The following is a 12,039-nucleotide window of genomic DNA, read 5'->3' on the forward strand; positions in this document are numbered from 1 at the left end:
TGTTCGCTACCGACATACAGTGATGGTATAACTGTCATATAGACAGCAGTGAAGAGGTTAATGTTGGCAGTCATGAAAACTGTAGCGGCTTTTCATCCGGCTGGTTAAGTGACTCAGACAGAAGGTGCAAGAAAATGCCCATTGCCATGGCAACCCCCAGACTGCCCCACTTCGGCTGCGCAATGAAACGAGGGGGACTCCACTGTGTGATGGTGAGTAATAAAGCAGGAGAGAGGAGGATCTGATCCACAGAATGTATTCAATGAAACGTTCTATGATGGAATTCCGTGTATCTGGAACCTACCTGCAGACAGGTGAGTGTTACTACAAGACCCCTAACCTCTCCCCTCCTAATACACAGACATCAGAACACCTACCTCTCACCTCTCCTAATACACAGACATCAGGACACCTACCGCTCACCCTCCTAATACACAGACATCAGAACACCTACCTCTCACCCTCCTAATACACAGACATCAGGACCCCTACCTCTCACCCCTCCTAATACACAGACATCAGAACACCTACCTCTCACCCCTCCTAATACACAGACATCAGGACCCCTACCCCTCACCCCCTCCTAATACACAGACATCGGGACACCTACCCCTCACCCCTCCTAATACACAGACATCAGAACACCTACCGCTCACCTCCTCCTAATACACAGACATCAGGACACCTACGTCTCACCCCTCCTAATACACAGACATCAGGACACCTACCTCTCACCCTCCTAATACACAGACATCAGGACACCTACCTCTCACCCTCCTAATACACAGACATCAGGACCCCTACCCCTCACCCCCTCCTAATACACAGACATCAGGACCCCTACCCCTCACCCCCTCCTAATACACAGACATCAGAACACCTACCTCTCACCCCTCCTAATACACAGACATCAGGACACCTACCTCTCACCCTCCTAATACACAGACATCAGAACACCTACCTCTCACCCTCCTAATACACAGACATCAGGACCCCTACCCCTCACCCCCTCCTAATACACAGACATCAGAACACCTAGGAGTTCTAGTTGTCCTAGAAAAAAAACAAAAAACCTCCGATTCCCATTCCTGACATTGAGCAGAAAGCGGCTCTGAGCCCACACGGGACTCGCGACTCTGACAGCAGAGCCGGCAGCCAACAAGAAGTCATCGCATTCGCTCCACGTGCCGGGCGAGGAACCCCACATCCAGACACTCAGCGCACCGGCCCCTAAGCCGCAGCATCAGGGCCACGCCAATCAAAGAAGCGCTTTCTGGGAAACCCGCCAACATATTCCGAAACAAAAGGGGCATTACAAGAATACGCTACGGAAACGCAATAGGCTGGTACTGCCAGGGCAACAGAGTCATGTATGGGGGTCTGTAACGATGAACAGCAGAAAGAGTTACAACAGTAATGTATCCAGTTACAAGAGATACTGGGGTTCAAAAGTTTGGGGTCACTCAGCTGTTTTCATGGAAAACGAGGACATTTCTGGCCGTAAAATAATCGCAAAAAGGGTTTTCTAACCATCAATCGGCCTTTAAAACTTAAACTTGGATCAGCGAACGCAAAGTGCCATTGGAACACAGGAGTGATGGGAGTGATAAAGGGCCATTGGAACACAGGAGTGATGGGAGTGATAAAGGGCCATTGGAACACAGGAGTGATGGGAGTGATAAAGGGCATCTGTACGCCTATGAAGAGATTCCATTAAAAATCAGCCGTTTCCAGCTACAATAGTCATTTACAACATTAACCCTGTCTGCGCTGGATTTCTGACCCATTTCATGTTATCTTAAATGGAAAAATTTGTTTTTCTTTCAAAAACGAGGACATTTTTAAATGACCCCAAACTTTCGAACTGTAGCGTGTATAGATATTAGGTATCAGATTTGTCTGTCTGGCTCGTAAATGTGTCGAGTCCTGTATTAAAGAAACTCACTTTCATTAGATCACTGAGACCTGGTTTGATATTTAAATCAGCAGAAAAAAATAGCTTCTTTAAACCTTCTATGGCAACAAAAGCTTTCGACCTATCCGTCGGAATTCAGAATTTTCCGGCACCTGGAAGCCAGAGTACCGAGAGGTTTATCAGAATTCACGCGATGTGACAGGTCCTCTGCTCCGTAACATATCGTAACACGCATTCTGTCTGTCAATGTGTCACAATCCTGCGGGACGCTAGCCCCCCGGGACACACGTGGCTACAAGGGAACCCCACGATCATATGTTTCCCGTTACCACACGTGCCGTCTCACAGAGATAACCGGACAGATAAAATGTATTAAAACCAGAGGTTATAAACCATAATAAAACAATCTTCCGCGGTAAAAAAACCAATCACGTTTAAGGGAGTTTTATAACACGGTGGCCTACCTGCCGCGATGGCCGTCTTGCCGTCCACAGAAACAGATATGGCGGTGCTGACGGTCACCACTTCCGGCCTCTGACCTCCTTCTGCAAGTACAAAGGGTCGTCGTTACTTATTGGCATATCACGCTGCGCTGGGGACACGTACCCCCTTTCCTAATATTCTAGATTTTTATCATTTTCTCAGGAAAGTGGAATTAGTTAAATATGGAGGAATCTCTTTAAAGAATCTTGGGAAGCTGGGAAGAGGGTGAAAAGTGCCTAAAACGGGGGGGGGGGGGGATATCTACCTACCGGCTCGCCCTACTTACAGCTGAGTGACCCCAAACTTATGAATAGTTTTTTGGGATTACTCCAAATCTCCAACATAAGGAATACGCTGATTACGTTCTTCAAACCACAGCAACCTTGGAAAGACTGGCCACCCAACGCTACACCAGTTGGGTCTTTTGTGATCGACCTCAAAACCCAACACTACCCAACAAAAGATGGAAGACTCAGCGTTAATATTACATTTCTCCTCTTAGTGCAGACCCTCAAACCTTAAATTCGGGCATCAGCACCCCCCCCCCCCCACACTTCACTTAAGACCTTCTTCTTCACCACCGAATCTGGAAGGAATGAAACTATTAGATATTGGAGAAGCTGAGATTGGATGGCAGGACGTGGTCTTCTGTTGGACTCTACGCGAGTAGGTTATACAGTACTGTGGTGGCATACTGTATAAAAGGGTTAATTGTATGAGATGAAGAATGAACGGTCATTACATGTATGGCATGTTTTATTAATGACACACATGATAGTGCCGGCGTCATATCGAGTTTGGAAAGAATATAACCTGTTTGCCAAATGCTAATGAGATATGTAGACGGCAAGAATGGGGAGCGTATCATGTCAATGGCACCAACCATGCAGCCTCATATGCAAATGAGCTGCTAGGGAGATTATTCATTCGCATATAAGAGCAGACGCTATTAAAACGACTTGGTTTCTTTTCGGTCTCCTATTTGTTTCACATCTCGACAGCAGACAGACTGACAACTGGTTGACGGCGACCGATTAAAGACTTGCATTGTATTTACGGAAACGCGTTTCCTTAAAATATAAAACTTGATGACAATGAGACTTGATGACAAGCAGAATTGCTTCAGACCGCGAATCTGTGACTCGCTGATTCTCCCCGCTGTGACATAACTAAAAACGGATTTATGCGGCTCGAAAGAAAGCCTTTTGAAAACACAACAGACTGCTAATGAATGCAACGTGCGGAAACAATGTTGTCATCTGAAGCCGGTTTGATGACTTTTCAAATACGTCTAACAAAGAGGAATGAGTCAGAATTCTCCCGGTGAGTAATATCACCCGCTAGAGACGAGGATGGGAAATCTGCTGGCGCCCGGCTGACTACAGTCCTCATCATCCAGATCTAACAAAGTAATATATAACGAAAGCTGTACTCAAACAATAGCCAAAGATCTTCAAGCTGCCCAACTTCGTATCAGATGATAAGGGTTATTGAGGACATCAAAGACCCAGAGACCTTTCCACCTTCCTCAACGATTAAACCATAAAGAGGGCAGGAAAATGGTGGGACCTGGAACATCTCAGTGGATTCTGGAATGAGAATGGTTTACGTCTGAGATGGGTCGATGAGTTGAGGGAGAGCTGGTTGCGGAGTGAGGGGCCACTATCCCTAGCGGTCTTTGTGAGGAACAGGGTGGTTGGATCTGTGATAACTGGGTTTGGGTCTAGATTTATTAAGGAAGGTCCTGGTCGATTGGTCTGAATTTGTGTTTTAATTCATCAAAACGTTGGTGTTGGGTCCAACTTGGGCAGAATGACAGTAATCCTCAGAATCTAGAACCTGAGATCAACATCAACCTGACTCATCGTCTTGGTGGAACCTCATGGTTTAGCTGCACAACAATGTAGCCATTTTTATACTTCTGAGAACCTAACAAGAGACAACCCGGAATTCTCGTGAAAAACTACATTAAAAGAAAAAAACAATATAATGTAATACTGTATATTACACAGCACCTCCAAGTCAACTCTAAATTATACCGATGAATGGTCTCAGGGAACCAGTACGACGTGTCTACTCAAGGACCAACTGATTGAGGATTCTAATTAAGCGCCGGCCATGACTGTCCTCAATGGAGAGAATGAATGTGGAGGGTGTATGAGTTATGCATGGCACAGGGGAGGGTGCTGTGAAGATGGCAGTGCTATGTCTGAATGACTAAGATGCCATGGGTAGCATCTGGTCATTCGACCCAAGCACACAAGGTCCTGCGGAGATACCCTCAGGAATCTGCTCATCCGCGCCACGTGGCTGGACAGGGGGCTCAGCGATGTCGCTGCCGCCGGGATTATGATCTGCAAGACGGAAGGATAGTAGGAGGGCGTAAAACAAAAACCGGACCGGCAGAGTCTGTTTGGGTAACGGGACTTGGTGGAGACAATCAAAATATAGCACAGTCAGGAAAGACATTAAAAAAATACAAACCGCTATAACATCTAGAAGACCAATACAGAACACATTCACGCGGCAGACTTTATTTTTTTAATTCATTGTATCCTAGCGACACAGATTTTGACTTTTGATTAAGTGATTTAGGGATTCAGATTATTCATCCGTTCAGGTAACGTACGAGCTTTTGATAACGATCTCAATTAAAGTTGTGTCCGAGTTGAACAACACCCCTTAAATGTACTCTGTTGGTATCTGGATATACGGAATAAACTCATCTGCAGTCACAACGTAAGCCGAGTTGTCCTCATTAAAACCGACGGATGCTTTATAAATACATGAACTGAAAGTATAGGGGAGGTGAGCAATGAGCCAATCGTGTCCATGTTTACTGACGCGCCGAGTGGCTCCCTTCCTGTTCTAGTAAAGTAGAAGCACCTAGAACGGGGAACTTTTTTGTTTGGAACATCCATGGTACCCTCCTGTATTACGCCGCCAATTACATCTCAATTCAAGACCTGAATTTTTCCTAAAATGACTCTTTTTTTTGTGTTCCCATTTATAAAGCACTTTAAGGACGCTTATTTATATTATTTATATTTTTCTATAGAAACAGCCGACTCCTAGAAATATTTCTTACACTTCCCCCCCCCGATCTTGATTATCTTTCACAGGTTCTGCGTATCATCTGTTCTTGTAACAAAGGTTCTATGTATATCTGTTCTAGTATTTTAGAGCAATACTAGATATGGCTGCTATTCTATTTATATTATATTTAAATATAGTTCTTTGGGGGGGGGTTATCCTCTAAATCCTTTTGGTTTTAGTGTTTAACCCCTTCAAGACAAAGCCCGTACATGTACAGGCTCGCAATGATCTAAACCCAGGAGTTTATTTGAATTTCATGGTAGCTCGTCCTTTGTTAACATCCGGGACGGCACCCGTACAGTGAAACCCCCCCCCCACGCCCCCATTACCTGGACTGTCGTCTGTCGGCACGTGGAAGACAAAACTCCCCGCCGGATGCTCCGCGGCCCTTCTGTACCACAGCGGGAAATGGTCCATCGTAAAAATACTCTCCTTCTCTTCGTAATGGAGGAACTTCCTGAAACGGCAGATTTAGGCGGCATGTTTTAGCCGAGGACTCTAGATTATACCAACCCAGATTGCAAGCTCTTCAGGAGAGAGTCTATCCTAGCCGTACATAACCATCTCTCTATGCATTATATTCCTACTACTCTGTGCTGTATCCTGTAGACAGGGTGAGGATGATGGGAGTTAGAGCTTAAGAACAGCTGGAGGGTTAAATGTTTGGCGATTTACACAGCAAAGTACAAATAACAAAAATCTATTCATCAAAAGGCAGAAAATACCAATTATTGAGATGGAATCCCATCGCTAAGGTCTCTTTCCCTATAATATGAAAACTTAAATTATGAAAAATGTTATAAGTACTTATTCTTATGGGATAAAGTGGAAAGTGTCCACAGACGACAAGGTGATGTACAAATATATAAAAAAAAAATATATATATATTTAAAAAAAAAAAAAAAAAAAAAAATTGATTTATTTATGATAGAAAACAGTAAAATGCAGCATTTCAGAAAAGCCGCATCTGCTTGAACACTTGAAAAGCTTGGGTGACTGTTCTGTCTGCCACCGCTAGGTGGTGCAAGACCATGTCGTACAGCCGTGACTGTTGTGTTCATTACATGCGTGTTCACAGTTCTTATTTATTTAACAGGCTCGGACTGGCCATCTAGGACATACGGGGCAAGTGGGCCGGGGGTTAATAGTCAAGTCATGTGTAGCAAAGCCTTCTCTGTGACATAAGTACACGTGGAGACTCCAGTAGAAACACGGCTTCTCACACGCCCCATTAAACAGCGGCGTTCCGCGTGACATCAGCGGGATCGCCCAATGACGTCAGTGGGACTGCCTGCCCGCTTACTTTCTGTCCGCAAAGGGGGGCTCCAGGTAGCCAGAGCATAAAGTTCCCAGGTATGGACTTAAGGCAGTGAAAAAAAGTACACTGGTGGCAACTCGACGGGTGTCGGCGGCTGACCGATATGGACACACGGATCACAAGGCACTCTGCTTACCGGTTGGACAGCCGCTCCGGCCCCACAAACAGATTTGTCCTCATGAGTCCAGCCCGCGTTCCCAGAAACGCAACTTCTATCCCTTCGTCTTGGCTACGGGAGAACAGCAGGGAGGAGAAGCCATTAAATCACAGTTCAGGACGCCTGGTTTCTACGTAACTCGCTAGAAGGAGCTGCATTCGCTGGCTACGTTACCCGGACATATTAAGGGCCAGCTGCGTCCAATAGGCTTCCAGCGGAGCAGTGACCACCGCGTCAAACAGGACCTCCTGAACCAGTTCTTCATCACCTGGGAATCAGAGGCCGATATCATATTACTCCATAGCTGTCATACAGACATACAAATAATTATCATCTGCATTAATATCTCCAAGTGTCCCTGTTTAAGAGGGCTAGTCCCTCCCTGAACCCCAGACCCTGCCTGTCCCTCTTTCCACCCCCGAGTCCCCTCTTTTCTAGGAGCTCGGAACATTTGCTGGGTATGAGGGGATCGCAGGGTTCTACAGCCCTAAAAGCACGATAGTAGAGTTTGCAGCATAACTCACACTCCAAGTCGGGATCTTCTCCCATCAGAAACCGAGTGACGGCCTGCAGCTGGTTAAGCTTCCGGTGAGCAGGGTCTATATCAGTGATACAATATATCCTAGAGAATTAAAGTCGGTTAGTTGTAAGACTAGGATAAAAATCCTACGGTTAGAAGCCCCCCCCCCCTCCCAAATACCAATTCAAAGCCCCCCCGCCACCAGTTATAGAGAGCCATACACTCTTATTCTCACCATTCGTTGGCCAAGGTAAGATCTGGATGAAGAAGATCATGCAGCCCTACAAGACACAGAGAAGGGAATAGTGTGAACGAAACACAAGGGAAGACTGCAGGATGGATTTATTAAAAGGTATTACATTGGGGGGGTCGTATTCCTCATATTCCAGTGTAGGCAGTTCCTCGGAGGAGAGACCCCACCGGACAGGGACCTCCTTTCCTAACGTATTCCTACCTATTGTACCCAAATCAAAGGATCCGTTGACCCCATATCTATGTCACTTATTGTACCTCTTTTTTGTTATACTGTAAACTGGGGGCTCTTCGAATGCCATGGCAACCGTACTGCCCCCCTCCGGGACAATAAAAACAACCCCCCTCACACAAAAGCATCCCTCGGTTTTTTCGTGTATGGTCGCATGACGCTCACCTTCTTCCATGGACGTGTTCCCGATAAGAATATACTCTCCGTGTCCTCTCGACAACACAACCCCAAGACTGTAAGTGAATTATAGAAGTGATTAAAAAAAAAAAAGAGCTAGATAGGCCAATTGGTCCTTTTCTGTCATCGCTATGACATCACAACTTTAGTTACATCCAAACTATGGCACAAAAACCCAAAGCAAGCTAATGACGGAAAGCAGACTTATTTGATGAATCCCAAATAAAAAAAAATGGTGATATCTAAGAAGGCAAATTGGATGTCCTCGTGGCCAATGATTTCAATTTATGGAAGTCCGCCACGTGTTTTGCCTGAGCAGACCTGAAACGACCCCAAGTTCTTGTGCATGATGACCTCAGGACATTGAGAAGACATTGTGAGGTCAGGTCACCTCTTTGGATATAAAAGCATTTGATGGAAGAAGCTTCAGTAGATAGCTTTGATTTGGGGGGCTCTGGTATTCTCTTTCCCTTTTGGGGTGTATGTAACCCCGATACAGATATATGATTAGAAGTATTCTGGGACACAGAGGAACACTGATCTCTATTTCTAGACCGTGGACCATTCGCTGGAGTTTTCACACCATAACTCCCCATTTATAGCTAGAAAGTACCTCTTATCGTACAATACATGCCGACCACGAGAAGCATGAATGGTGCCGCCGTTCTTTACCTGAATGGGGTGTCACTGATGTCCGTGTAGAAGTAATCGCTGGTCAGGAACAGGACGCGTTTCTGGATAAGGACAACATAAAAACATTTAAAGCACTTGAACCGGCGTTTATATATAAACCGTGTGAGTCGTAAAAGTCGTAGAAATTATTTAAAGTGAACGTGAAACGTAGACGCGACTCACCCCTTTATCCACCGGCACCTTCACCTCCATGGTCAGGGACCCCGTCTCACCGTTGATCATGGCGGTCCGAAGCTAAGTGCGGAACAGATGAACACGTTATCCCTGGAAGAATCGGCCCTTTTTTACGCGACGACGAGTATCGCTATTTTATTCACAGCGCAATATTAGCTTTCAAAAAAAAAATAAAAAAATAGAGATCTACTAAATGATCACAAAGCTGTGGCTCACAATCTCGTCCCGATCTTCCCACTCCACCTCGGAAAGGTCCACGCTGTTGTAATTCGGCTTTGGTCTGAGCTTTTTCCCTTCCTTGTACTAAAAAAAGAAACAGATATCGTAGAAAATGTGATATTTTAGAAACCCGATCTTCATGGACGTAAAAAGCCCCCGCGGACCCCCGCATTTTACTTACCAGGGGGCGAAGGTCAGGATGAGAAAGAATATACCCGTTATTGGTATTCAGGAAGGCATAGCCATGGACACCAAGCTGTGATGAAGATAAAATATCTCTAATTAGCGTTGGAAGGGAATCTTGGCACATTACATTTCACACGAGATCAAAGAAGCAGACGGGCCGGCTGCGTTTTAACCGAAATCCTAATGCTCTCTTCCCACCATTTTTTTGTAATCGCTAGAAACTGATTAAAAATTTTTTTTTTTTTAAATATTGCGTTGTTTTCTTTTTTTTTGTTTTTAGACAATTCTAGTTTTTTGGCAGAATATAATGTTGGCTGCTCTCGTGGTAGACGCATTAGGTGGGATATATAATATATATAGATTGCATATTTTAACCATATTTTTTGAGGTTTTTTTAATAAAGGTTTAAGCAGATGGCCGGCATGTTAGACGTCATTTCTTTTTACCTTATACCTAGGGGCCAGCTTTAGGAGTTCGCGCAGGGGCACATCCGATCCCACCACGCCTAAAAGGATCCCTTCTGATCTCTATAAAGGAAAAGAAGAATAGTAAAAATGCTAATTCCATACCGTGGTGTTAAAAAGGGGACAGTAAAGCCATGCCTTAATTTTCTACCACGTGGCTAAAATGCCACCTTAAATCAATAGTCCCCTAAAAGTGGTCACCGTCAAGCCAGGATGCAGTTTCATAGATCACTCCTGTGGTCCAATGGCCCTTTATCACTCCCATCACTCCTGTGTTCCAATGGCCCTTTATCACTCCCATCACTCCTGTGTTCCAATGGCCCTTTATCACTCCCATCACTCCTGTGTTCCAATGGCCCAATGGAAACCCACCCAACACTCGATGCTCCCCCTTTAGGAATTCCATGTTGTTATCATTTATTTTAAATACCCAAACCCTGCATCTTCTCTCTCTCTCTCGTGTTTCGCTGCGTCTATTACTTACCGTCTCGTTTTTCTTGCTGAATACAGGCATGGCCACCGTGGTCATCAGCAGAAGGCTCTGAGCTTGGGATGCGAAGAGCTGAAGATACAGAACATTTGTTAGTAACGGGCGATGTGGACTCTATTCCTACACTCCAGAGAAGCCTTGGGGACTGTATGTGAAATCTGTCCTGGTAAAGCGGTGCTTGGTGACCCACTGAAAATAATCCTTCTAAATAATAAAATCAAATATCCAACACAATAAATTTTTTGAAGCTTATTGACATTCAGGTAGGGCCTAAAAATACTGATCGCTGCTTTTCTACTACAGCAAGGCAACGGCACCACAAAGTGCGGCTTACACAAAGTGACACTTAAACACACCTCAGAGACTAATCACACTACCACCACAGCAACACAAGATACACAGGCAGATCACAACACCCATAGGACAGGTTACCTCGTCGGATTGGGGCAGCTGGTGACCATGAAGACACGGATAGGGTAGAACAGGGTGAGAAAACAGGGCGTTATAATGAGAAATGAACAGGGAGGCAGATAATGCCGCTTCGGATCGAAACCTGGTACCCGCAAGACCCCAGAAATCTCTGAGGGGGCTATACAGATGAGCTGCGAGCCTGGGCAACGAGTGAGGGCTCAGACAAATGAGTGTGGGCCACATAGCGGGACTCGGGTCAACGTTGTGTATTGAGCGACACCTTACACTTATATAAAGACAGGGGCCACTCACAAAAGCACCCCGTCCTCGGTCACTCACCGCGCTGTCCATATAGGCCTCTGTCCAGATAATATCGTGGTCATGGTTGATTACCATCGGCCGGCTCAGCACGTGAAGATACTCCATGACGTTCTCCTGGACGTCGGCCAGAGTGGAGATCTGAGTGTAGTAGCCTGGAGAGGGAGCACAGGTACACACTGGAGTGCAATCGAGATGGCCGACCATTGCAAGCGGGCTCCTAGTATTATTATCACAATACCCCAAAGATTTTTTTTGGCTGTGACATTATCTACGAAAGACTAGAGCCCACATCTTTTATCTGACTGATGGAAAAATAAGAATTAAAGTGTAAAGCTGAGCGCAAGAACATCAATTCTGGGCCATTGGGCTCGACAACTCCATTACTCCACAACATAACTGGGTAGTGTAGGTTCTGTCTGAATAAACTCAATCAAACCATATCTTGGGGCATAAAAAAAAAAAAGAAGACCTTCAAGTTGAATAGAATGACCTTCGAGACCTTAATGCTCACAGGTAGCATTACAGACAACCAAGGAGTTAACGGATCCAACATTTTCAGTCCGATACCTTTATTGCTGCAGGCGATCCACTTCACGTTCTCCGCGAACGTCACCTCTCTGCCTATGAGATACGTAAACATTCGTACCTGAAAGAATAAAAAAAAGATTCATAGAACGAGCTATGAAGGACTTCATAAACTGCCCCTTTTTGGTTCCTTTTCTAGGTCGCAGCACTGAAATTCCTTCCAGTTCTTATTCATGAAATTAATGGATTCGTTAGGAGCCAAAGACTAAATCGGCCACGGAATCCATCTGCCCGTATAACCCTGGGGGGGGGGGGGTGGAAAAGACATTGATGGATCATCCTTTGTGTCTCAAAAGAGGACAACCAATGCCACCTGGTTAGTTAGCCTAGTATGTTACGTGTAGAT

The 12,039-nt window shown here is 45.2% G+C and overlaps 1 protein-coding gene across 1 annotated transcript in view; it reads right to left on the reverse strand.

Annotated features, from left to right (window-relative positions):
* LOC149275473 (voltage-dependent calcium channel subunit alpha-2/delta-4-like) overlaps nt 1-12,039 on the reverse strand; it is a 53,858-nt gene that overhangs the window by 31,734 nt on the left and 10,085 nt on the right. The window contains exons 12-27 of the mRNA XM_089504687.1: nt 11,676-11,754; nt 11,127-11,260; nt 10,809-10,826; nt 10,371-10,448; nt 9,869-9,949; nt 9,418-9,492; nt 9,234-9,320; nt 9,006-9,077; nt 8,823-8,884; nt 8,139-8,206; nt 7,725-7,770; nt 7,494-7,591; nt 7,144-7,237; nt 6,949-7,041; nt 5,824-5,951; nt 2,380-2,454 (exon numbers count right to left, since the gene is read on the reverse strand). Coding sequence (XP_089360813.1) covers nt 2,380-2,454; nt 5,824-5,951; nt 6,949-7,041; nt 7,144-7,237; nt 7,494-7,591; nt 7,725-7,770; nt 8,139-8,206; nt 8,823-8,884; nt 9,006-9,077; nt 9,234-9,320; nt 9,418-9,492; nt 9,869-9,949; nt 10,371-10,448; nt 10,809-10,826; nt 11,127-11,260; nt 11,676-11,754 — 1,288 coding nt within the window. The remainder of the gene's footprint in view (nt 1-2,379; nt 2,455-5,823; nt 5,952-6,948; nt 7,042-7,143; nt 7,238-7,493; nt 7,592-7,724; nt 7,771-8,138; nt 8,207-8,822; nt 8,885-9,005; nt 9,078-9,233; nt 9,321-9,417; nt 9,493-9,868; nt 9,950-10,370; nt 10,449-10,808; nt 10,827-11,126; nt 11,261-11,675; nt 11,755-12,039) is intronic.

This window comes from Sceloporus occidentalis, unplaced genomic scaffold (assembly GCF_023333645.1).
Source record: "Sceloporus occidentalis isolate IW3139 unplaced genomic scaffold, rSceOcc1.0.p SCAF_284, whole genome shotgun sequence".
Lineage (NCBI taxonomy): Eukaryota > Metazoa > Chordata > Lepidosauria > Squamata > Phrynosomatidae > Sceloporus > Sceloporus occidentalis.